The 27,934-nt window shown below is 40.2% G+C and overlaps 1 protein-coding gene across 5 annotated transcripts in view; it reads right to left on the bottom strand.

The window, feature by feature from the left end:
- Positions 1-21,638, bottom strand: part of USP34 (ubiquitin specific peptidase 34) — a 260,898-nt gene extending 239,260 nt beyond the window's left edge. For all 5 annotated transcript variants that reach the window (XM_032410902.1, XM_032410904.1, XM_032410903.1 and 2 more), the window contains exon 1: positions 21,512-21,638. In XM_032410902.1, coding sequence (XP_032266793.1) covers positions 21,512-21,554 — 43 coding nt within the window. In that variant the 5' untranslated portion in view covers positions 21,555-21,638. The remainder of the gene's footprint in view (positions 1-21,511) is intronic.
- Positions 21,639-27,934: the final 6,296 nt, after the last annotated feature.

Below are 27,934 nucleotides of genomic sequence, written 5' to 3'. Positions count from 1 at the left end.
GTTGGTTAAGCATCTGCCTTTGCCTCAGGACATGATCCCAGGGTCCTGGGATAGAATCCCACATCGGGCTCCCTGCTCAGCAGGGAGTCTGCTTCTCCCTCTGCCTCTCTCCCCTACTCTCCCTCTCTCTCTCTCTCTCTCTGTGTTTCTCTCTCAAAAATAAATAAAATCTTGGGGCGCCTGGGTGGCTCAGTCGTTAAGCGTCTGCCTTCAGCTCAGGTCATGATCCCAGGGTCCTGGGATCGAGCCCCACATCGGGCTCCCTGCTCTGCGGGAAGCCTGCTTCTCTCTCTCCCACTCCCCCCTGCTTGTGTTCCCTCTCTCGCTGTGTCTCTGTCAAATAAATAAAATCTTTAAAATAAATAAATAAATAAAACCTTTAAATTAGAAAAAAAAAAAAACAGAGGGAAAGAATTAGATAGAAAATCAGACATTAGAGTCATGAGACCTGAACTTTATAATAGAAATAATTCAAGGTATCAAGTGATAAGATAAAGAATTTCAGCAAATTCTGAAAACTATTAAAAAAGAAATCAAGGGCATCCAGGTAGCTCAGTCGTTAAGCGTCTGCCTTCGGCTCAGGTGATGATCCCAGGGTCCTGGGATCGAGCCCTGCACTGGGCTCCCTGCTTGGCGAGGAGCCTGCTTCTCCCTCTCCTACTCCCTCTGCTTGTGTTCCCTCTCTCACTATGTCTCTCTCTGTCAAATAAATAAATAAAATCTTAAAAAAAAAAAAAAATCAAAAGCTTTAGAACTAAAATATACAGTAACTAGAATTAAGATCTCAACAGATGGCTTTAACATTAGATTATATGTAGTTTAAAAAAGGATTAGGGGGGCGCCTGAGTGGCTCAGTCGTTAAGCGTCTGCCTTCGGCTCAGGTCATGATCCCAGGGTCCCGGGATCGAGCCCCGCATCGGGCTCCCTGCTCGGTGGGAAGCCTGCTTCTCCCTCTCCCACTCCCCCTGCTTGTGTTCCTGCTCTCGCTGTGTCTCTCTCTGTCAAATAAATAAGTGAAATCTTTAAAAAAAAAAAAAAAAAAAAAAAAAAAAAAAAGGATTAGGGAGGGAGTGCCTGTCTGGCTCAGTCGGTAGAGCACATGACTCTTGATCTCAGGGCTGTGAGTTCGAGCCCCACAAAGAGTGTGAGATTAAAAATAAAAGTTTTCTTAAAAGGATTAGGGAAAGGATTAGGTCAAAAATAGAGCTTAGTACAGAAACACAAGTGACAAAAGGATGGAAAACACAGAAGAGATCAAGAGAAACAAGGAAGATGAAAAAGCAAAGCATTTATGTAAATGGAATCCCAAAGGGTAATGAAAGCATGAGGCAGGAGCTATATCTGAAGAGATAATGGCTTCCAAAACTAATTTTTTAAAAACTCGAACCAGAGGGCGCCTGGGTGGCTCAGATGGTTAAACGTCTGCCTTCGGCTCAGGTCATGATCCCAGGGTCCTGGGATCGAGTCCCGCATCGGGCTCCCTGCTCAGCGGGGAGCCTGCTTCTCCCTCTGCCTCTCTCTCTCTCTGTCTCTCATGAATAAATAAATAAAATAAAATCTTTAAAAAAAAAAAAAAAACTCGAACCAGAATAATGAATCCCAAGCAAACACAAAAACAGAGACACATCAGAGTAAAATTGCTGAAATCCTGAGACCTAAGACAAAAAGAAAAACCTTAAAATCAGACGAATGAAGAAAAAACTTACCTTCAAAGAAGCAAAACTGAGGGCTGACTTCGCAGAAGAAACAATTTAAACCAGGAAAAAAAAAAAAAAGAATGACTTAATGAAAGAAGCAATGCTAACTGCCAATCTGTAATTCAATACCCCATTTCAGGGTGTGCTTGTATGAAAATGCAAGCATTTCTCTTCATTTTAGAAGACAAGCAAATACTGGCAAAAATCATCAACAGCAGAACCACACCAAAAGAAACGCTAAAAGAAAAATGATCCCAGAGGGGCGCCTGGGTGGCTCAGTCGTCAAGCGTCTGCCTTCGGCTCAGGTCGTGATCCCAGGGTCCTGGGATCGAGCCCCACATCGGGCTCCCTGCTCCGCAGGAGGCCTGCTTCTCCCTCTCCCACTCACCCTGCTTGTGTTCCCTCTCTCGCTGTGTCTGTCAAATAAATAAAATCTTAAAAAAAAAAAAAAAAGAAAGAAAAATGATCCCAGATAAAAACCCAAAGATGACATAAAGAATGAAGAGCAACAAAAAGGATAAATCTGAGTATTAACTTTATAAATTAATAAGGTCTTAATTTTTAAAATCTAAGTAATTAAAACACACTACAACAGCAGTATAAAAAACAGGAGTGGGATAAATGAAATTAAAAGTATTCTATGGCCTGCTACTCAAAGTGTGTTCCAAGGACCAACAGCATCAGCATCATCTGGAAGTTTGTTAGAATGAAGAATTTCAGGCAAATTCCAGACCCCTAGAGTTGGAATCTGCATTTTAAAGAAAATCTCCAGGTGACTCATATGTACATTAAATTTCCAGAGGCACTATTCTAAAGTCTGGAAAGTAGTAAAAGTACTAACACAGATTGCAGTGTGAGAAATTCACATAATTAAGAAAGGTTCTGATAAAGAGGCAAACACGATATAAGAACAAGATGAAGGATTCAGTTTCACTTTTGTTGAAATTTCAGATAGGAAGATACTTAAATAGAAATGTCTAGCACGAAATTAAGGATATTAGAGCAATGCTTCAAAAATTGGTCAGGTTAGAAATATACTCAAAGTTGTCTAAAAGATGATACAATCATGGTAGTAGATTGAATCCTTACTTCAATTTCTTAATAAAATACATAGCAAAAGACTAAACGTTGGGTAATCACACTTAAAGGATTAGAATAATATAAGCCAGAGTAAAGAAGAAGAAAATTTTAGGGGCACCTGGGTGGCTCAGTCATTAAACGCCTGCCTTCAGCTCAGGTCATGATCCCAGGGTCCTGGGATCGAGCCCCGCATCGGGCTCCCTGCTCGGCGGGCAGCCTGCTTCTCCCTCTCCCACTCCCCCTGCTTGTGTTCCCTCTCTCACTGTGTCTCTCTCTGTCAAATAAATAAAATCTTTAAAAAAAAAAAAGAAGAAGAAAATTTTAATATGCAGCCCAGCAGTTCTCCAACTTTTTGTTTTTAGGATTCCTTTACATGTTCAGAAACTGAAGACTTCAAAGAGCTTGTTTACACAGTTTCTTTCTTTCAATATTTATTGTGTTATTTTATAAACAATAAATTCATTGCCTGTTTTCTGTTATTCAAAAATCAGTGGCATGAGTGACAAGTTTCTAAATTTTTAAACATCTCTTTAGGGTTTGGCTTAATCGAAAACAGTTGGGGGGTGCCTGGGTGGCTCAGTCACTTAAGAGTCTGCCTTCGGCTCAGGTCCTGATCCCAGGGTCCTGGGATCAAGCCCCGCGCCGGGCTCCCTGCCCACTGGGGAGCCTGCTTCTCTCTCTCTCTCTCTCTCTCTATCCCCTGGCTTGCGCTCCCTCTATCCCAAATAAATAAAATCTTTTAAAAAAGAAAAAAAAAACAGTTGGATTCTCATTAACTGCTTCTGCCTTCTCTCTGTTGCCATATATTGTTTTTAGTGAAGTGTGTATGAAGTCCATCCTTAAAATATATGAGTATGGAAATAGAAGTATTTTAATAGCTTTATCAGATAATTTTTGATATTCTTCTTTGATGTTACACCAAAACTCAATGACTGTTAATTTCTTAAAGATTAAGTTGCAAAATGAAATCTAAAACCGTTATCAGTACTCTTGTTACATTAAAATCCATTGATTGATCTCGCTCCCTGAATAGAATTTTAGCCCATAAATATTTCTGTAACATCATGCAATGGTGTTATCGAAAATACTGGATCACTAAATTATAGAGATCTTTCCAATGCTGACATATTTCATTACAGAATATCAAAAAATTACATCATTAATATTCCCCTCAATCTCATCAAAACTCTATTGGGCAGCTGTCAAACTCACAGTGACAGGTACAATTTTTCCAAAATTTTAATTTTTTCTTGAAAGCTCAATTTTATCTCTGGCAACTAACACTGTCTTTTTTGAAGTGACATGCTTGCTTCATTCATTCCAGAAAATGTCTGCCAAATACCCAAATCTAGATAACCTTTGAGTCAATCATTCTTTCAAATAAAAATCGTTTTGTTTCATGAAAAGAGCAGCTTGTTCGGCTTAAAACTCAATCATATGATTGCACTTCCTTAAGACAACCATCTCACACTGCATATGTAGAAGAAACGCTTTACATGTACTTCTCATTTCATCACAGCATATAAGAAGAAACGTACACAAGCACTGGGATTTAATAAAATTAATTATTATTGCTTCATCAAGGACATCACTTGCCAAACAGCAAGTGCTTGGCAGTGAAGATTAACTAACTACTTAGTGCCACTAATGTGGGAAGCAAAGGCAAAAGAAAAATTAAATTTCCTTACTACTTACAACCCATTGACAAGTCCTTGAAACAGGCAGAGTGACATTCCTTTCCTCTAGGAACACAGCTGCCTCCATGTTGACACTTTGCTAGGGGCAAAAGGCAATCGTAGCTTAACATTATCCCAACACCTCCCCCCTCCACCCCCCCCATCCTGTAAGTCTTCTTTAACATATAAAAACTCCTTTGGAAACTTCCTCTCTACCCCCACAAGATATATGTTGACAATCATCCCCCAAGCATATGACCCACCGATATATATCTGAAGGGTCTCATGACTAAGATTTTATTAGACAGTAATAAACGACCTTTTCCTAACAATAGCTAGCCCCCTCAAGGTCCTGGAAACCTTGCTTCCAAAATTCCTTAGACACTTAACGCTGTCCCTAACCCCATCCGAACTTGAAAGCATATAATCAGTCACTCCTCCTGACCCCAGTACAGCTCTTTCTGCCCATGGGTCCTGTCTTCATGCTTTAATAAAACCACCTTTTTGCACCCAAGACATCTCAAGAATTCTTTCTTGGCCTTAGCTCCGAACGCCAACCATTTTCTACATCACCACAGCCTTAATTCCCGCAATGTGGCCAGCAGTTCTATCTACCTTGCCTCTGAGCTATCAGTAAAAATATCAACCAAAAGGCAAATAATGTCTTACCTCTCAGACCCCCTTTAAAGCCTCCCTGAGACCCTCAAGGATCCAGAGATCATACTCAGAACCACTGATGGAGCCAAATGAAGGTAAAGATTTAATAAAGGGGTATATGAAATAAAAGACATCCTGATCGAAAAGAGGGAAGTAAAACAGAATTGAGAGTTTAATACTTGGAGAAATAAATCCATGTATCTGTGGTTAATTGATTTTCAACAAAGGTACCAAGACCAGTCACTAGAGAATGTCTTTTCTACAACGGGTGTTACAACAACTGGACAGCCTCATGCAAAAGAATGAGGCTGAACCTTTACCTCACACTATGTACAAAAAATTTGACTCAAAACGGATCAAAGGACTAAATGTAAGAACCAAAACTATAAAATTCTTAGAAGAAAATACGGTAAGTCTTTGTGACTTTGGATTTGACAATGGATTCTGGCAATGAATAGGACACCGAAGTACAACAAAAGAGATAAACTGAACATCATTATTAAAAATTTTTGTGCAGGGACATCTGGGTGGTTCAGTCAGTTAAATGTCTGCCTTGGGCTCAGGTCATGATCTCAGGGTCCTGGGATCAAGTCCGGCATCCGGCTCCCTGCTCAACGGGGAGCCTGCTTCTCCCTCTCCCGCTCCCCCTGCTCATGCTCTCTTCTCTCTATCAAATAAATAAATAAAATCCATGGCGGGGGGAAACCCTTTTGTGCTTCATGGGTGCCTGGCTGGCGCAGTTGGTTGAGCAACTGACTCTTGATTTCAGCTCAGGTCCTGATCTCAGGGTTGCCCAATATCAGGCTCCATGCTTAGCGGGGAGTCTGCTCAAGATTCTCTCTCTCCCTCTTCCTCTGCCCCACCCCCTGCTTGCCCTCTCTCTCTCAAATAAATAAATCTTAACAAAAAAATTTGTGCTTCAAAAGACACTACTGAGAAACTGAAAAGATAATTCACAATATGGGAGAAAATATTTGCAAATCCTATCTAATAAGGGACTTATGTCTAGGATATATAAAGAACTTGTACAAATAAGTAATAAAAAGACAAATAACAATTAAAAAGTGAGCAAAGGATCTGAATGGTTATTTCCCCAAAAATAAACAAAACTACAATGAGATACCACTTTATACCCACTAGGATGGCTAGGATAGTCAAAATACCAAGTGTTTGCCTCTGTATTCCCATCCATAAAAAAAATCGCACCAAAGGAACAAATATTGGTCAAACAAACCAATGCTGGTGAGGATGTGGAGGAACTGGAACCCTTATACACTGCTGAAGGGAATAAAAAACGGTGCAGCACTATGGAAAACAATCTGGCAGTTTTTGAAAAAAGTTAAATGCAGTTATTAGCTGACCTAATGATTCCACTCCTTGATACAGACCTGAGAGAAATGAAAACGTTAAGTCTACAGAAAAACTTTTTACACAAGGTTCACAGAAGTATTATTCATAATATCAAAAAGAACCCAAATATCTATCAACCGATGAATGGATAAACAAAATGTGTTATAACCATACAATGGAATATTATTCAGCCATAAAAAGGAATGATCCAGCATGGATGAATCTTGAAAATGTGCTAAGTAAAAGAAGTCAGTCACAAAAGACAATACACTATAATTCTATTTATATGAAATGTTCAAAATAGGCAAATACATAGAGAAAATAGATTGTTGCTTAAGGGTGGGAGGATGGAGGATTTAGGGTGACAGTTAAAGGGTATGGAGATTCTTTTTGAGGTGATGAAAGTATTCTAAAATTGACTGTGATGATGGCTGCATAATTGTGTGAATACAGTGAATTAAGATGTACAGCTGGGATGCCTGGGTGGCTCAGTCAGTTAAGGGTCCAACTCTTGATTTCAGCTTGGGTCATGATCTCAGGGTCATGAGATCTAGCCCCACATCAAGCTCCACGCTCAGTAGGGGAGTCTGCTGGAGATTCTCCCTCTCTCCCACTGCCCCCTCTACCCCACCCCCCCACCCCACTCGCACGCACACTCTTGCTCTCATGCTGTCTCTCTAAAATAAATAAACCTTTAAAAATAAATAAATAAAAGGTGGCATTTCAAATCACTGGGAAAAAGAAAGATGCTAAGACCACTGAGTAACAGTTTGGAAAATCTAATGTTAGATCCCACTTTGTAACTTAGACCAAAATAAATTCTAGACAGATTAAAGATTTAATAAATCCATTAAAGCTAGAAAAAAAATAATCAAATATCTGATCTCAGAGTGAGAAAAGCCTTTCTAAATAGACCACTCACTATTGTAACTCAGGAACCAAATATGTCCATACAAATAATGCAATAATCCTCAATATCCAAACTCTTGCAGAAACCAAAGAGTTTGAGATAGCAACTATATCCTTTTTCCCCTATTACATGGATTTTTTTAAAGATTTTATTTATTTATTTTACAGAGAGACAGCACAAGTAGGCAGAGTGGCAGGCAGAGGGAGAATACCAAGCAGGGAGCCCGATGTGGGACTTGATCCCCAGACCCTGGGATCATGACCTGAGCTGAAGGCAGACGCTTAACCAACTGAGCCACCCAGGTGCCCCTGGATTTTTTTTAAATAGAACATCTAATGCAAATAAACAAGCACTCTCAAATACCACTGATGGGGTATATATTAGTATAAACTTTCTAGGTTTTTAGCCATCAGAAGCCTTAAAATTTTTTTCCTTTAGACCTAGAACATGATCCAGATTTCTATACTCAAGGACATTTTCACTGCTTTTTGGTTTTGGGGGGAGGGGGGTTAACTGGAAAACACTAGTTAAATATGTGTTATATTCAAAGACTAGAAGTAGGTTGCCATTAAATTTCATTCTTAGACATAAGGATATAAGAAAATGCCCATTTAAAAAAAGCAAACAGTACATATGAACTCATTTTTACATATTCATAGAAAATCAGCTGGAATGATACTATATACTAAAATATATACTAAAATTTTAACAAAGTGATTATGAATGTTTTACTGATGTACGTCAGTATTTTTTGTTTTAAACTTCCCACGATGATCACATATATCACAACCATAAGCACCAAACAATTAAGTGAAACAGGGAAAGCACGGGTCATTGTGAAAATTATAGAAAAAAAAAAAAAGAAAGAAATTAGAGAAAAAGAGGAGGCCACTGGTGATCTGTGACAATATAGTTTTTCGGCAAAAGCAGAAGCCAGATTTCAGAAGCTTCAGGAGAACTTAAGACACTGGAGGAAAAAAGAGACAGCTTAAAAGAGTAAGGTCCTTGAGGAATATAAGAAAGTAAACCAGAGACAATTCTTTGTGAAGTTTCAAGAAAGTCATACTATGCTTACTATTCCTACAAAACTTTACTGAAATAACCATTTCTCCAAGTCTAATCAGTTAGAAAAAAGTTGCTCAAAGATCAACTAAAATTCTATCAAATTCCCATGAAGCCTTCTCCAATCTTACCAAAACCCAAACTCCTCCCACTGCACTTCAGGATTTTATGTTCTTATGGAATTTACCATTTTCCTTCTCTCTCTCTCTCTCACATACGAACAGTTTTTCTTACACTGGCACTTTGTTAAGTGTTTATATGTATTACCTTACTACCTTAATTACACTTGATAGAGATTTTGTGAGGATTAAGTATCATCCTCATTTGAAGGCATTAAGAGGTTAAGGAACTTAACCAAAGCCAGAGATCTAATAAATGACAGGAATAGCATTTTAACTCAGGTCTAACAGATTCCAGACATCAATCTCTCAACTACCATCCTACTGCCTCATCTTTATTGGACTCCAACCTTCCTTAAGAGGAAATATACATCTAAATGTATTTCTGTATCTACCACAGCGTCCAGCACAATGCTTTACACACGTTAAACGTTAATGTATTTTTTATATATTGAATATTTAAACAGAGAGTGAAGGTAATAAAAAAAAGAAAAAGTGAAGGTAAGACACACAAAATAATGTATTCAGTAAATAGAACATTAAGAAATCGTTTTCAAAAAAAAAAAAAAGAAATGGTTTTCAACTTGCCAATTTGGGCCCAGCAAAAAGGCTCCCACAAGAAGGGTAGAAAGGAGGGCCATTCTGCCATCAACAAGAAAGTGACTACAGAACACACCATCAACATTCATAAGTGCATCCACGGCGTGGGCTTCAACAAGTGTGACTCCCAGGCACTCAAAGAGATCCGGAAGTTTGCAATAGAGATGAGAACTCCAGATGTGCACAGACACTAGGATCAACAAAGCTTTCGAGGCCAAAGTAATAAGGAACGTCCCATACCATATCCGTGTACAGATGTCCAGAAAACATGAAAATTCACCAAACTCTATACATTGGTTACCTAGGTACAAGTCATCACTTTCAGAAATCTACAGACAGGTCAATGTGGATGAGACCTAATCCTTGATTTCAAGTTATAAAACCACAAAAAAATGTATTAAGCTTTCAGTATAGCATAAGGTACTAGATATCCATGTGTTTGCTGCCCAGAAACAATCTCACCTTCTTCATGGTCAAAACATGCCAAATTTCCTTTTGGGAAATATTTTTTTTAGCTATGAGGTTTGGGTGGGATCAGCTTCGGGAATGGGTTAGGATTAGTTTAAGCCAACCAAAGTCCATCCACTCTGAGCTCTACTTCAGGAATAAGTCCAATGACATGTAAGCCAATGATACATGAAATGCCATTTGCCATCGAGGTTTTGGAAAAAGCTTCCCTGTTCTTTTATACAGGTTTCAGAAAAGATTCTTTCTTTTCCTCTGTGTAATATAAACATGATTTCCAAACAGTGTGGTAAAAAGATGGTTAAGGAGCTATTTCTACTACCAAGAGAAGGGCCAAACTGAGGTCGAACCAAGGAAGCAGAGAGAGCAAGCCAAAAAGGAATGAAGTCTTGATAACATTCTGAACCCACAGATTAAGAGTAGACCACACCCAAACACAGCACACACCTGAACTGTGTAGTTATAACTGAGGGGGGGGAAAAAAAAATTCCTTGTTTCCACCAAAGGAGCTGTTCTTTTCTTTCTGGTCCTTGCAAGAGTCCTACCTGGTTCAAAAAGTAATTCCCAATCTTCCATTTTTAACCCATGGGTGTAAATATCAAGAGATACTCAGAAATTAAAAAACACACACCATGACAAAATTAGGGTTTTTTTCGTTTTTTATCAGTGGAGCACCTTTTTATGAGTGGAGGTGGTAAGCAGGATGTCACAAAAGGATTGACAGTATATAAAATATCCAAGTGGATCCGGAAAGCAGGGAAAACCACCACATCCAGCCTACTCTTGACTTCCATTCCATTACCCAACTACAGTGATCTTAAGATTTTTCACACATTTTAACAAATAAGTATTGGGGCGCCTGGGTGGCTCAGTCGTTAAGCGTCTGCCTTCAGCTCAGGTCATGATCCCAGGGTCCTGGGATAGAGCTCCACATCGGGCTCCCTGCTCTGCAGGAAGCCTGCTTCTCCCTCTCCCACGCCCCCTGCTTGTGTTCCCTCTCTTGCTGTGTCTCTCCCACTCCCCCTGCTTGTGTTCCCTCTCTCGTTGTGTCTCTGTCAGGTGAATAAACAAAATCTTAAAAAAAAAAAAAAAAAAAGTACTGATCCTAGTATGTATAAGCACTATGAAACTTAAGTTAATATGACAGATAGTTGCAACCACAGAATTTACCGTCTTATAAAATGAAAAGACATAAAACAAGTAAACAAAAAGTAAATACCTAACTCTAAACTGTGGTAAGTGCTACGAAGGTAAAGAATCAGAACTACTTCAGGGGCATGTGGCTGGCTCAGTCAGAGAAGCATGAGACTCCTGATCTTGGTGTCATGAGTTCGAGCCCCATGTTAGGTGTGCAGATACTTAAATTAAAAAAAAAAAAAAGAAGAAGAACCAGAATACTTTAGATTGGATGTTCAAGAAAGGCCTCTGTGAGAAAGTAACATTTAGGTTGAGACTTGAAGGCATAGTAAGGTGGTGAATTCCAGGCATATATAAAGGCTCATCATGGCAGCAAATAACATCTGTGAGAGAAGCAAAGCAAGGGGATGAGGTTAGCAGTGGCTACATCACAAATTGTGGTAAACCATTTCACTCCCCTCATTACCAACAACTATTCCAAGCAGTTAAAGGCCCAATTCAATCTTCCACCTTCCTTGAAACCTTGCCTAATCCACTTAAACCAAAATTAATCTCTCCATAGTTCCTTTGTCAGTTTTTCATGAATTTTCCAACTTCTACAGTCAAGCTTCTCAAAAAAAAAAAAAAAAAAACCAACACCAAGCTTATTGGTGAAAAGTATAAGGAGCAGAAGGAACTAAATTCTAATCCTACCTTTGCTACTTAATAACTATGTAGCCTTGGCCAAATCATTCCATTTCTCATGAGTTTTCTGAGGTTCAATGAACATATGTGAAATTACACAATGTTCAAATAGCTTCAGAAGTATGTTATCATCAGTGTGTCGTATACAATTCAACACAGTATTCTAACTGCACAAGCACTGCAATATCACCTCCTGTAATCTGCACACAGTATACTTGTAATACTTGAAGAGTTTTAGGTTGTGTTGGCTTTTGGAGCACCCATTAAATATTGTTAATGGTTGTCAAGCCTTTTTTTTTTAAAGATTTTTTATTTATTCACTTGAGAAAGAGAACGAGCAGGCGGAGAGGCTGAGGGAGAGAAGCAGACTCCCCGCTGAGCAGGGAGCCCAACACAGAGCTTGATTCCAGGATCAGGAGATCATGACCTGACCCCAAGGCAGAACCTGAACCATGTGAACCACCCAGGCGCAAACAGCTACACCCTGTTCTCCCCAAAAGAAACCTTACATAGAACTCCAATCTATAAAACAGATCAAAATGAGCTTTTCATTTTAAAAAAAGGGAAGAGGTTCTGAAGTCCCCTTCACTCCCTTGAAATAGGGACAATTCCATTCCAAGGAATAGTTTTTAAACCAGAGATCATTACTGAAAATCCTGAAGAGGAAAGAATTAAGGACAAGATCCTGTGGCTTACCACGAGTCAACCCTCTAGAACAACAACAAAATACATTTCTTCTTTTCCGCCAGGATGGCATCAGATTCTATCACATTGATGTAATCAAAAAAGGTCATACCTAGGGCGCCTGGGTGGCTCAGTTGGTTAAGCCACTGCCTTCGGCTCAGGTCATGATCCTGGAGTCCCGGGATCGAGTCCCGCATCGGGCTCCCTGCTCGGCAGGGAGTCTGCTTCGTCCTCTGACCCTATCCCCTCTCATGTGTTCTCTCTCTCTCAAATAAATAAATAAAATCCTAAAAAAAAAAAAAAAAAAAAAAAAAAAAAAAAGGTCATACCTATAGTAGCATTTCCATGTTTTATCATACTGGTTTCTAAAGCAAAGAAAAAAAAATGACATTTGTTTAAGTTACTTAGTGACATGCCAGTTTTTTTTTATCATCATTTCACTCTCGGTATACTAAGTGATTATTCAGTAGTGGAAAGTTTCTCTTGTATTTCCCAAAATAAGGGGGAAAAAACCTTGCCAATTTCTGCTCTCCAGGAAACTTAGCTAAAGCTTCACAATCACACACACCATGGCTCTATCACCTTCACTGGATGCAATCTGCCCAGACCTCGAGATTTTAACTCTTAACACCACTAACAAAACTCTCATTATTCCTCACCAATCTAGAGATTAGATTCCCTCTTAATATATGATTTATCCTACAGGTTTGGAGACTCTTCTTAGAAGGGAAAATAGAAACAAGGTACCATTAGAATAAAACAACCTTCTGCTGACCACCATTATGCCACTCTACCAAACAGTGCGCCCACTATCCCCTTAATGATATTCTTTTCTTTGAACACAACTTCAAAATCCCTATTTGTCTTAGTGTTTTCTTAAATCCAAATTTATTCTGAGCTAGCATTCTTATACTTCTACATTCATCATTGGTTACTGAGCCTTTCTCAGTAATCAGAATATGGTTCATGAGTCTGGCAGCAAAATTCCCCAGAATAAAAATTACCTATTCTCCTATTTTGTCTTATGGTGGTTTAGAACGAGCACACTGCTAAATTGCTAATGCACATTGCTAGAAGAGCCCCCCAGACCTAGGAGCAAACACTTTAAGACTATAAAGCCTATATACTGATGCTCTATTGTTAAGTTTTAGCGTAACTGTCAAATTCCCTTCCAGACATGCTGTAGGAGCTACTCAGTAATCTGACTTCACAGACCATATTCAAGGTAATATTCAGACAATAATACAAAGACTTACAAAAACCCAAATGCCCATCAACAGAGGACTGGTTAAGTTACAGTAGGACCAAACAATGGAATACTACACTGAAGCCATTAAAAACTATAATGTCAGCACATATTAACATAAAAAGATACCTACATCTTAATAAAAATGATACAGAAATATAGAATAACATGTAATTAGCTTTTGGGGCGGCTGGGTGGCTCAGTCGGTTAAGCGACTGCCTTCAGCTCAGGTCATGATGCCAGGAATCGAGCCCCATGTCAGGCTCCCTGCTCAGCAGGAGTGTCTGCTTCTCCTTCTCCCTCTGCCCCCCCCCCCCCCCGCACTGTTCATGCATGCGCACTCTCACTCTCTCTCAAATAAACAAAATTTAAAAAAAAAAAAAACATGTAATTAGCTTTTTACATAAAATAATGTGTATAAGGAAACTTATATATAAGGAAAGCAAGAACGACTTACACGATATTTATTAAAACATGGACAATTTCTTTGGTAAGCAGAGTTTCAGATTTTCCTAATTATCTTTATTATTTTCTATACTATTTTTTGGGGGGGGAGAGGCAGGTTTCTTTTCCAGAAACAACAAAGCTACTTGCATTCTTTTGAAAAACACTAAACATCCTGGTAGAGAAGTAATTAATGAAAGGAGTTAGGTTTTCTCCTGCCACCAAACACTACAGATGACACTTGCCCAACATGTTCCAAGAACTTATGCCAGATTATAATGAAGCACTCAGTTTCTGGCTGAAGTATGCTGTAGCTGATGATTGTATCATATATATTGCTTTTTATTACCTTATTCATGAATCACAAGGAATATGCTCCAATACAGGAAAGCTCATCAAGGCACATTACTTGAAACAAAACTCTTTTGCTTGAACATTAATTCAAATGTATGTATAGGGGAGACAGTGCCAAAGGAGCTCTAGCTTCAGTACTGGAAAGCCACCACAGTATTATCTTCTATCTCTTTATGGAGCTTCCATGTCAAAAGTTTCCACAAATTTGCCCCAATTCTCTTCTGCAAACAGCCGCCTCCACTTCCTCAATGTTTTTGCTCCCTCCCATCAGCTTCCCAAAGCACCCACTCTAGTTCAGCAGCTCACAGCTACCGGGCTCTTTGGTTCAAACATTCTGACAGGAGAAATCTGATTGATCAACAGCAGCCCCACCAATCCATCAGGTCAGGAGTCTATCTGGAATTCAATCAGCAATGGCTAGAGAAGTAGGTTCTTCCAAGGGATATAAGCAACCTAAGTTTTCTAGAAGAGGTTATGGCCAAGGCAGGAAGAGAAATCAATCTTCAACCACAGTAAGGAAAGTGCAAGAGGCCAGGTTTATACCACATCAATTGTCAATGAACACACACACGTGGAGAATGTTTTTAACTTCTATGGGATTTGAGAAAAAAAAATCTCATTAACAGGTGTTAATCACATTAAAAGGCAAAACGCCCAATTGCTTTCCTGGTATACACCAAGTCCTAAATAAAAGTAATTTAGTCAAAGTTCATGTCATGGACCCAAAGCTCACCACCTATGTAGAAACAACTAATTTTTGCCTTTCTGCAATGCATATTAATTTAGAAAATACTTGCTTAGGGCGGGTATTTTTTTATAAGCATATGCCTATTAATTCAGGAATAAGGTAATAAAAAGCAGTATATATGATACCTATAGCATACTTCTGCCAGAAACTCTCATATCTACAACACTACTGATTAGGGGCACCTGACTGGCTCAGTCAGTGGAGCATGTACTCCTGATCTTGGGGTTGTGAGTTCAAGCCCTACATGGGGTGTTGAGCTTACTTTAAAAAACATAGATCATTACTGACTATAGGCCCAAGAATACTGATTTAACTAGGCAATCACATCCTTCTTCTACAAAAACCTTTCATTAACTAAAATGTTTACCTATTCTTTTTTTTTTTAAGATTTTATTTATTATTTAACAGAGAGACACAGCAAAAGAGGGAACACAATCAGAGGGAGTGGGAGAAGGAGAAGCAGGCTTCCCGTGAGCAAGGAGCCTGATGCGGGCCTCGATCCCAGGACTCTGGGATCATCACCTGAGGCGAAGGCAGACGCTTAACAACTGAGCCACCCAGGCGCCCCTAAAATGTTTACCTATTCTCTATAAGGCACTATATTAGGGACTGGGAAAAGAAAACATGGCCCCTGACTCTAAGGAGTTCATCATCCAGCAAGGAAGGCTGATGTTAAATTTAAAAAAAAGAAAGAAGAAGAAGGGCTATAATGTAAGTACATATTCTAAACTAAAGGATATTAGTTATTTTAAGAGAGGTTGGGAAAAATTTAAGAAGGCCTCACCAAAAAAGTGAGATCTGAAGCTAGGAAGAGGAGTTTGGGCCAAACTGTGCTATGATATATGTCAGGCTAAGAAGTTAGTATTTTATTCTTCAAGCAATGAAGATCTATGACAGTTTAAGCAGATAATATGATAATCATATACTGTGTTTTAGACAGCAACTCTGCAGAAGAAGCTGCACAATATAAAACATTTGTTCAAGACCTATAATTAAAAATACCCAAATGAAAAAGAAAACAAAAAAACAGGGAAGGGGCGCCTAGCTGGCTCAGTCAGCAGAGCATCCAACTCTCGATCTCAGGGTCGTGAATTTGAGCCCCACACTGGGTGTAGAGACCACATTAAAAAAGGGGGGGGGAGGAGGGCAGGAAAAAAATGTATGTGGTGAATATGACCAAGGGTTAGTAAGTGAGCAACTCTTGTAAGGTAATTACACAAAACATTAAAACTTGAAAAGTAGAAAAAGAACACAGGCACTGTATTAAAAAATGCAAACAGCCAATAAAAGTATGAGTGTTCAAACTTACTAGTAACTGGCTATTACAATTTTCACCAAAATAACACTTTGTCAAGGATAATATTCAGTACAAGTGCCCACATTGTGCAGACAATAAAGAATGGAAATCAGTATATCCTTTCTGAAGAGCAGGTAGACAATACAAACAAAAGTATGTTTATATTTTTGACACAGTGATAACTTCTAGAAATCTACCTAAAAAACAGTACTATAATTAAAAGATTTATATACAGGATGCTCATTTGCAGCATTATTTATAACATAAGAACTGCAAACAAACATACAATAGGAAAATATTAAATCTTGTACAAAATGAAATACTATACAGACACAAAAAGTATGTTTTCAAAAAAGGTTAATAAGGAACATGAGCAAACAAAACATTAGGTGAAACTAGAAACATTAAACATTAGGTGAAGCTAGATATTAAACTACATATATCTCATTCTTAGAAATGTAAATGTGTACCAAAAATATTTCAAAGCATCAACAGGAATCATCACTGGATGATTAGATTTACAGTTTTCAGTATCGCTACAATGAGAATATACAACCTTTATAATTAAGAAAAAATTAAAGTAAAAAAGAGAAAAGCGGCTCAACCCCTTTAGCTAGGGTCTGTCACACCTCGGTCAAGCCATTATTGGAAAGTTTCTTTCTCTTTCTGAAAATGTAAAAATTATTATTAATACACACTATCTACACATTAGAAATACTTTTAAATCAGATATATAAATACTATCATTAAACATACAAGAATGTTAACATGTTTCATGAATACAGTGCTCAAGCTCATTAACAGTTATCACTACAATGCAGATAACTTACATAATATACTGCATGTTGGTAGTGCTTTATGGTTACTAAGTTATACTATAAAAATATATGAAATGAAATCATGAATACTACTTCAAATATTAATTGGTTAAGTGATACTTAACTAGATCACCAAGTAAAAATTCATAATTTGGGACTTTGTATTGTAAAATCAGATTTCCAATTTTAGGAATCACTTAGAATTTTAGAATTATAGGTCAACCAAAAAATACTGTTACTAATGAATTAATTAATTAGTGCCTATATACTTATAATATCAAAAAAACTCTCTAGAAATGCATGGTTTATTAAAGGACTCATTGCTAACAATATTTAGATTCCATTCAGCTACTTAAGGACAACCGCTCTTAAATTCCTACTACAATTACAATGGCATTATGCCTGAAGTTGTGAAAATACATAAAAATATACTAATTTTTTATTCTGTCAAACAGTATACTCACAATAATGTCTTCCATTCAAACAGATCATCATAAAGTTTACACAGCATAGCGTAACTAGTAAGAGCATGGCCTTTTTAGCCTGACCTGAGATTAAGTCCTGTTTAAATCCTGGCTCCACCAAATATAGTCATGTGACTCTAAGCAAGTTACATAAACCCTAAATCTTGGTTCTCTTATCTGAAAAGGGTGACAGAGTACCTACCTCAAAGAGTTGATAAAGTACTCAACACAAACTGCTCATTAAAGTATTCTGCTTTAAAAATAATACAAACAATTATTCTGCAAATACTGTTATCACAGTATCCCGAGTTCAAGCTTAGATAGGACTAACTAAGCAAGTGACAGGTGATCTTTACCTGGCAAACCACTTAGCCTTTCTGAGATTCAATTTCTTTACCTCTAAAACTTAGATACCAATACTTGCTCCTGCCCATCTTCAAGGATAATGAGGAGGGACAAATAAATAGTCTACTTTGTTTAAATGCTACATTTGGTAAACTGTAATTCACTAAACACACCCATAGAATAACATTTACATTTAAAGCCATTTCAGTCTTCTCTCAGAGAAATTTACTTTACTGAGGCAAATAATGACTTCAATTTACTACTGAGATAGCTATGGTGATGGCCCAAAGCATAACTTCAGGCCTCCAACTTCTCAACACCCAGAAATGCTCTGGACTTAGTAAACTGGTTACAAAAATAGCTAGAAAAGCTGCAAATATACAAATTCAACAGAATAAACAAAGGAATATACACTTAAAATTATTTCCTAAACTGAATGCAAACCCACAAACTGATAGTAGCCAAATTAACTCAATACATTCCTCAACTGAATGCAAACCCACAAACTGATAGTAAACAAATCAACTCAATACATCCCAAGCCTTTAAAATGTCCTTATTAAAAATAAAGCACTGAAAGGAAAAGAGAAACTTAAATGTTAGTATTGTTGAGATTGATTATTCTAACACTAAAGCCAAACATTATTTTGAAATGTAATTTTAAGTTTTAGGATATCTGTCAAGACCATTTAAAAGGGGGATGTGGGGGTCCTTATTATGGGGTTCTTAGCCTGGTTCCTTGGACAGGCTTCAACAGGTCCTTAAAACTGCAGGCAAAACTGTGCCTGTATACCTGTATGTTTCCATGGTGAGAGTTCACAGCTTCAGATTCTCAGCAGGACTAGAGGTATAAATGGTAATATTAATTCTCTCATCAAAAACTGATGACAACAGCAGACTATTTACAATCTTTTGTTACCAACTTTTATTTTAACTAAATTACGGTCTGCCAGATTTTTAAATAAATATTTGAAGTCCCTACCGTTATCAAACCCTCTTTGCATATCAGATAGAAAGTAGTACTATCCAGGGTGCCTAGGTGGCTCAGTCGTTAAGCGTCTGCCTTCGGCTCAGGTCATGATCCCGGGGTCCTGGGATCGAGCCCCACACTGGGCTCCCTGCTCAGCAAGAAGCCTGCTTCTCCCTCTCCCATTCCCCCTGCTTGTGTTCCCTCTCTTGCTATCTCTCTGTCAAATAAATAAATAAAATCTTAAAAAAAAAAAAAAAAAAAGAAAGTAGTACTATCTGCATTATGTCTACCCTTTCACTGAAAGCACAAAATTTTTACATAACAATGGTGTGTCCAGGCCAGGCTTCTTTTAAGTTTCATCACTGTTGGTAAATTTTACAAGAAATAGGTTTTTGGTATTTTTTTTTCTCTTGGTTAAACTCTCATGGGAGTTATGTTGAGAGATGAATTCTGAGCACATTATTTGGGGACTTAAACTCTGAATTTCTAATCAAGGATGAGTTGATGCTCATCTTCGCACAACCTCTGGGGGAATAAAAGTATAGACTTAATAGTTATTGTGAGCAAGATTTCAAGAAAGACCTATATAACCTACTTCAATTCAACAGGTTTTATCAAGTTCCAACCATCATGATTCCACCCAGTCATGGATAAATGTTACTATAATGAGATAAAGTAAGACCCTCTGTTCTCAAGAAACTTAAGCCTCTTATGTTTAGAATACAAGAACTATAGAAAAGAACAATGAAAACAATTTTCAGTCTACAGGGGAAAAAAATCAACTTGTAATAGTTTCGTATAACCTACCAATAAAATTGCTAAGTAATTAAAAAAAAAAAGGATGCATCATTGTGAGATTAATGTTTAGGAGGCAAATTTTTAAACTGAGCTTTAAAGGAAATATTAAGAAATTGTCCTAAGTATTTTGAGAGACCACCGGCTTATACACAAATAGAAAATCCTTCTTATTTGTTCATTAAGACAGGTTTCTTAGAGGGTCTGCATGGCCAAATTTTGTGAACCTGGTTCCACTAACTGTATATAATTAAAGGTAATAAAAGTTAAATTCTACTTCAAGATTCTCTACATTTTTGTTTCCATAAATCCACTGCATTTTTGAGTGCTTCTAAACAAAGTTCTAGGGGTTTCCCAAAGAATTTTCAATAAGAACTTTCATCATCTCTTTTCAAAAGATTAAATAGAGATTAACAAACTTTAGTTTCTTTAGATACTGTTTAAAGGTAGTTCTTCTAGTTGAGTTTAAAATAACTTAAAACGCCAAAAAATTATTAAAAGCAGTTTTTTCTTCTATTAGAGAGCAAAGATAGGCTTTTCCCAATTTAATAAAACCATAATCACACAACTTATATCTGATATAAAATAGTTTACTGAAGTACCAAGGGCTTTACCTACATAATCATCATATCATAAAACACCTGCACCAAAAGTATCTCAAGATAAATACAAATAACCTTAAAATTCTAGGAAAATTTAGAATAACACAAACATTGGAAAGTCCAGTTTGAATAAGTGCAAAACCTGCTTCCACCTGTCAGAAAGTAAACACACAGTTCAAAGTAAACTAGAACCATTCCACTTTTATTATTGCCTTGGGTTATTGAAGTGAAATTCAAGCACATAAATAATCAAGTAAAATTCAAACAGAAACAAGATGATACATTTTATAAACCCCCTGTCTTAAAGAATCGTATTAGAAAAGAGATAGTTTGGAAGTTTTGGGAAATATCAGAACATAAATCCAAAACCCACATAAGCAGTTCGTAAACGAGCATTTTCTCAACAATCAAGTTTTTGTAATCTTTGATCTAATGCACCTCAACCAATTAGGCCTTTGGGCCCAGAAATAGTGAACTTGCAATACAGCTTGTTTCTTTAGGCTCAAATACTATCTTACAAGGGTCGGAAATAAAATAAAAGAATCTGGCCAAAAAAAAAAAAAAAATCAGTGTACGCTCTTTAATAAAAGTATAGGAATAAGGCCTTTCATTCCAGGAGACAGGCCATGACTATTCCGGGATGATTATCTGTAGTACAGTGCTCTCCTTAATAAAATTTACTGCTACAACGACGAATGGTACACTAAGAAGAAACACAATTAAAAAAAAAAAATAGGTATGAAGGTTCCAATCATGACTATCACAGTTCATTTTCAGCTATTTCAGGGCTGGCAGAAAGGTTTAATACACCCACACACCCCCAAGGGAGGGGAAAACCACCAACCTCCTCCCAGGGAGTTTAATGAAAATTAGCAGGTAAAAGAGGCCTCCTCAGCGGCACGATGAAAATCAAAGAGGGCGGCCGGAGGGCCGAAGGGTTCGGACTGCGGAGGAAAGCTTCGTCCTCGGACCCCACCTCCCTTCACCTTCCCGGCAGGACGAAGGAGGCGAAGGCTCATTAGTGCCTTCGTTAATTGACACCTGTAATGAGGAAACTTTCCGAGAGGTGAGACCGCCCAGGCGCGGCCTGGCCGGAGCTCCGGAGCGGCCCCCTCTCGGGCGCCCAGGTAACCGGGCCGCGCTGGGCCCGAGGCGCCGCGGCGGCCGCGCCACCGCGCACCTTCCCGGGGCGCTAGGCCCGCACGCCGCCCGGCTCGGCCGTCGCCTCCCGCAGGCCGCGGCAGCCCGGGGAGCTGCGCGGGGCCCCCAAACTGTGCACCCCCACAGGCCGCCGCCGCGGCTACTTACTTTCATTTAACACCTCCACCAGGTCTGCGCAGTTCTCGCACATCGTTCGGCCGCCGCCCCCCCCCTCCCCCGCTTCGGATCGCACTGACTGATCCCGACCGGCGGGGGGGAGGGGAGAGAGGCGGAGGAGGGGGCCGGCCGGCCGGCGGGGCGGGGAGGCAACGAGGGCGGGCGGCGGCGGGGACGGGGCGGAGAGCAGGAGTATGGGGGAGGGGGCCGGCGGTCCCCGGAGCGGGCGGGGGAGAGGAGGGGGGCGAGGGGAGGTGCGCAGGCCGGAGGGGCGCGGAGGCGCGGGCGGCGGGGAAGGGGGGGAAGGACGGGGGGAGGGGAGAGGGAGGGAGGGAGGGGGCGGGTGGGGAGAGAAGCAGCAGAGTCACTTCACCGACCAGACGCCGCGGCCACCGCCGACGCCGCCGCCATTTTACTAGAGCGTTCGGGCTGCGCTCGGCTCTTTCCGCCCGAGCGAAGGAGCCGACGAGAAACGCCTCGCGCTCTCATTCCTCCGCCTCCCTCCCTCTCTTCGCCTCCCGCCCTCCCACCTTTCCCTCCGCACACACGCCGCACGCTCCACACCCCGCCGCGGCCGGCTCGCCGCCCTCCCTTTCCTCTTCCGTCCGGCCTCCCCGCCCTCGGTCCACCCCCTCGGCGCGCTCGCCCACCCCTCCCAGCCCGGATCTCTGTCAGCGGCCGGAAGGGAAACACGAAGCCAGCGCGGCCGCGGGGGGAGTCCGGGTGAGTAGGAGAAGATGGCGGAGACACCGAGCGGCCCGCGGTTGCGCGGCGTCGCCCACCGCGTTCCACTCCGCGGCCTGCGAGGTTTAGCGAGCGCCGGGTCACTCGCGCCGCCCTGTTCCCCGCCCTTGCGCTTCGCCATTTTTCCTCCGGGCCCACGAAGAGGGATTGGTGGCGATTTCTCCCTCCCGGCTCTCGGGTTTTTGGGGTGGGGGAGGCAGGAGTTCGCAGGGGAGCCGGGCCGGAGCGACTCTACAGCCCAAGCTGGGGCACACGGCCCTCTCCCCGCGGGCCTTTGTGAGAATGGAACAGCCCAGGGGCGGTGTAACCTGCATCCGTGTTGATCGCTACCCTCGATTCTGTAAGGCTCATCCGTCCTCGAGCAGTAAGACACCTTGATGTGACAAGAAATGGCGGAGTGAAGAGCGTTCACATGGCATCTCCTCCCTTTTATGCGAGAGGGCCCTGCACCAATTACCTGTCCTCAGCTCTTCACCTGAAATAGCATATTATGCTTCTCAGCGAAGAGCACATCGCCAGGGTATTAAGATAGGGACAAAATGAAGAACAGGTGAAAGAAAGGGGACACTTCAGCCCAAGTTGGTTAACAACTAGTTAACATTAGGAAAATTTTTCTCCTACCCTCAATGATTTCTATATCCAGTATGTTTTTATAGAGATGTGACTGAACAGTCCAAAAGGGAGTGTACGTAATCTTAGAACTATAACTGGAGCAGCTATTCAGACCCTGTAGTAATTCTTTTAAAGGTTTTATGGAGGTTCTGCCCCACCATCTTTCCATGCCAGGACCACCTTGCCGGTATTGTTTGCCTTTCTGCTGCTTGAACTTGATGGTATAGTTTCTGCCCACCTGTTTTACAGTGCTCTGTATGAGCAGGTGATCCTTCGGAGCTGTAGAGATACTCTATTATCTTCCTTTCCCATCTTTACTATAAAACTTGGGTTTCTGCAGACTTGACTTTTCTCCTTGACCATCCAGCATCCATTCCCACCCACCCCTCTTACCTACCAACAGGGAAACTTGCCAAATCCAAATTTTGTTTTGTTTTTCAGGTGGCAGCTAGAAATTTTGAATTCCGGAAGGAAAGCCCCAAGGAATATTTGCTACTGGTTTAAAAGAATCATGGTAGGGGCTGAACCTGTGTTTGAGTCCTTGCCAGTGAAATGTGACCAGAAATCTGCAGAGTGGATCTTTTGGAAAGAATTGCCCATTACTAAAAAAAGGGGACAAATTCAATAGTCATTACCCTTAACCCTTCTTTCTGTCTGAAACATGGTTTTGATTTACAAAGTAATACAGCATCTGTTGTCTAGCTTTTGTTTGTTTTTTTTTTACAATGAAACCACAAACAGGATAAAAGCTAACTATAAAGTTGATAATGCAGAAAAATAAGGTGTGGTGGGTCTCTGATACCTCCTAGAACAGCAGTCCCCCCCAGATTGCTAGTCTGTCGCATTTTTCTTAAGCCACTGTTAGGTTTCCATTACTTGTGGCCAAACACATTCCTGTTACAGAAAGTGAGGACAACAACTATTACCATACATGTGCAGTACTTCTAGGATATATTGAAGACACAGTCTGATCTTTTTTTTTTTTTTAAAGATTCTATTTATTTATTTGACAGAGAGAGAGCAAGAGCAGGAACACAAGCAGGGGGAGTATAGGAGGGAGAAACAGGCTTCCCGCTGAGCAGGGAGCCCGATGCGGGGCTCGATCCCAGGACCCTGGGATCACAACCTGAGCCGAAGGCAGATGCTTAACCAAACTGAGCCACCCAAGGGCGCCCTGACACAGTCTGATCTTTAAAGAAATATTTTTTTAATAATTGCTTCCTAGTTTTTTTTTTTCCTTTACAAAGTTACGTGAAATGATACTTGATTTAAAATTCTTTAAGGGGCACCTGGGTGGCACAGTCATTAGGCATCTGACTCTTGGTTTCAGCTCAGCTCGTGATCTCAGGGTCATGAGATGGGAGCCCTACATCAGGCTCTGTGCTTAGTGTGGAATCTGTGAGATTCTCTTTGCCTCTCCCACTTGTGCACTCTCTCTCAAATCTTTTAAAAGAATAAAATAAAATGCTTTGAGGATCTAGAGTAGTATTGTCATAAATGATCATTGCTCTTCAGTCAGCACTTCAGAACTCAACAAACTTCCTGTAGAGGGCCAGAAAGTAAATGTTTTAGGCTCTCTAGGCACCCCAACTTTCTATCACAACTACTGAACTCTGTTAGAACAAAAACAACTATAGACAGTACATAATGGAATAAGTGTGGCTGTATTCCGATAAAACTTTACTTGTAGACACTGAAATTTGAAATTAATATTTTCACATGTCACAAAATACTATTTTTCTTTTGATATTTTCAACTATTTAAAAATATAAAACCGTGGGGCGCCTGGGTGGCTTAGTTGTTAAGTGTCTGCCTTCAGCTCAGGTCATGGTCCCAGGGTCCTGGGATCGAGCCCCACATCGGGCTCCCTGCTCAGCAGGAAGCCTGCTTCTCCCTCTCCCACTTGCCCTGCTTGTGTTCCTTCTCTGGCTGTGTCTCTCTCTGTCAAATAAATAAATAAAATCTTCAAAAAAAAAAAAAAAATATATATATATATATATAAAACCAGGGCGCCTGGGTGGCTCAGTCGTTAAGCGTCTGCCTTCGGCTCAGGTCATGATCTCGGGGTCCTGGTATCAAGCCCCACATGGGCTCCCTGCTCAGTGGGGAGTCTGATTCTGCCTCTGCCCCTTACACACACACACACACCCGTTCTTGTTCTCTCTCTCCCTCCTAAATAAATAACTTAAAAAAAAAACGAAAAGTTTAAAAATACATATTTATGTATATATAAAACCATTCTTAGCCCATAAACCATACAAAAACATTTAATTGGCCAGATATGGCCTGTGCAATGTAGTTTACTAACCCTTTATCTACTTCAACTGCTTGTTAACACAAAGACATAGAAGACAATGAAAAATAAGGCTACCTGCCTCCTAACTAGACTCTTAACTCTTCTGTGCTGATTTAGTATATGTATCAACAAGACCTTTTCATACATTTAAAAGATGTACATTCTAAAAGTCTGATGATGGGGCACCTGGGTGACTCAGTGGTATCCAACTCTTGATCTCAGCTCAGGTCTTGGATCTCCTGGTCGTGAGTTCAGGCCCCACATTGGGCTCCACAATGTGTGAAGCCTACTTTAAAAAGGGGGTTGGGGAGCAGGACACCTGGGTGGCTCAGTAGGTTAAGCTTTTGCCTTCGGCCCAGGTCATGATTCCAGGGTCCTGGGATTGAGCCCCACGTCAGGCTCAAGCAAGGAGCCTTCTCCCTCTCCTGGCTCCTCTTCTCGTGCTCTCTCTCAAATAAAATCTTTTAAAAAAAAGGGTGGGGGGAGAGGCTCCTGGGTGGCTCAGTCGGTTAAGCATCTGCCTTCAGCTCAGGTCATGATCTCAGGGTTCTAGGATCGAGCCCCACTTTGGGCTCTCTGCTCAGTGGGGAGTGTGATTCTCTAACTCACTCTCCGTCTGTGCCCTCCCCCCCAAAATAAATAAATAAAATCTTTTAAAAAGTTGGGGAGGGCAGCACCTGGGTGGCTCAGTCAGTTGAGTGTGGACTCTTGATTTCCAATCAGATCATGATCTCAGGGTTGTGGGATAGAGCCCAAGGTCAGGCTCCATGCTCAGCAGGGAGTCCACTTGAGATTCTCTTTGCCCCTCCCCATCATGCACGTGTGCTCTCTCCCTCTCTCTCTTTTTTTTTATGTTTTCCCTCTCTTTAATAAATAGTGTGATGAGGCAGAATCTCTGCTAAAATATCCCTAGATTCTTATAAATCTGAATTTTCCAACCAGTAATCAACAATCACTATACACCTTCAATAGCTAAAAGATTGTTTTCAGTATTTTGTATACATGTCACCATCTAGTGGTAGAATCATGCTTTGAGTAAAATTATATAATCTACCATGAAATTTCTAATTCTTGAGTTTGTAAATACATATGTCGTATATTCCTAGCTGCTTACCTGAAAACCAGCCTCACATAAACAACTTTGGAAAACTAATATTGCCGGTGAATTTATTTGCCCTTCTTAACATTCTGGTTGTTATTATTGAACATAGGGTTTTTTCTCGAGTTTGGAATTAAAGCCTGCTTGTTACTATCAGAGACCAGAGTTATTGCAGAATTTTACTCTTATCCCTCACACCCATGCTTGTCACTGTTTTGTGGAACTTAGGACCATTATTAGAAGGCAAGTATGCTATTTTATTCTTTCCACAGCACCCAGCCCAATTCTTTGTGCATAAGCTCAGCAAATTGCTGTTTGGTTCTTAACTTGCTAGAGTGATTATTTTTATAAATAAATTGGATTATATCACTTCCCTGACAAAAACCCTTCAATATTTCCCATTGCATTTACATATGTATTTATTTAAGTAATCTGTATACCTGATGTGGGGCTCAAACTCAGGACCCTGAGATCAAGAGTCCCATGCTCTTACAACTGAGCCAGCCAGACACCCTCTTCCTGTTGTATTTAGAATAAACTCTACTTGGGCCTTGCCCAACCCCTCTCGTTTTTAACCTCACTCTTGTTACATTCCAGCCACACTGGTCTGCTTTAAAACATAAAATCTTTTCCTGCTCTGGGTCTTGGTGAATGTTGTTTCTTCCTAGCACATGCTGTCTTAATTTTGAAATAGCTAACCTCTTATCCTCACAGTTTCAACTTAAACATCATCTCAAAAAATAACTCCCCTCCCCTAGAATATTCTATTATAGGGGCACCCAGGTGGCTCAGTTGGTTAAGCGTCTGCCTTCAGTTCAGGTCATGATCCTGGGTGCTGGGATCAAGCCCCACATCGGGCTCCCTGTTCAGCGGGGAGTTTGCTCCCACTCCCTCTGCCTGCTGATCCCCCTGTTTGTGTGCTCACGTGTTCTCTTTCTCTGTCAATGTAATAAATAAAATCTTTTAAAAAATAGAATATTCTATTATAGTACTCTATTCATTTCTTTCATAGCTCTTACTAATCTCTGTAATTACTTTATTTCTGTTTATTTGTATTGGGGACACATTGGACGGCAAGTAAACAATTTTTTAATTTAAAATGGCCTAAACAAATAGGACTTATTTTTCTCTTGTAACAAACAGGCAGTAGACAGTCCAATCCAGGGCTAGTACAGTGGCTCAAGGATATGGACCCAAGCTTTTGTTCCTTTCCATTTCACTGTCTAAATATTGGCTTGTCACCTCGTAGTTGTAAGCTAGCCATTATAGCACCAACTGTCTGCTTTAAAGACAGAAAGAAGGAGGAAAGGAGATGATGTCCTGTCTTGGTTTCAATTCCCTACAAAGCAGATCCTGAGACGAGGACACAAGTGGAAATAGTTTTATTTTGATGTCACCCCAAGAAACATTGGTAGGATAGTGGAGAAGTGAGATAGGAAATGGGAGAGTAAGTATCCAATAAAAGATCCATTATCAAGCCCTTTAATCCCTTAGGATTAAGTAACTCTTAAATTACTCTTAAGTAACTAGAGCCTAATCCCCCTGGTAAATTCTACAAACCAATAGAAAACATGTGCCTGAAAATCATCCTACCCAAAAAACAAGCAAACAAACAAACTCATCCTACCCAAGGGACAAGGAAGTTTGGATATTTACATCTACT

Source organism: Phoca vitulina, unplaced genomic scaffold (genome assembly GCF_004348235.1).
Source record: "Phoca vitulina isolate PV1807 unplaced genomic scaffold, GSC_HSeal_1.0 scaffold12, whole genome shotgun sequence".
Lineage (NCBI taxonomy): Eukaryota > Metazoa > Chordata > Mammalia > Carnivora > Phocidae > Phoca > Phoca vitulina.
This window is presented reverse-complemented; position numbering and strand designations above follow the sequence as displayed.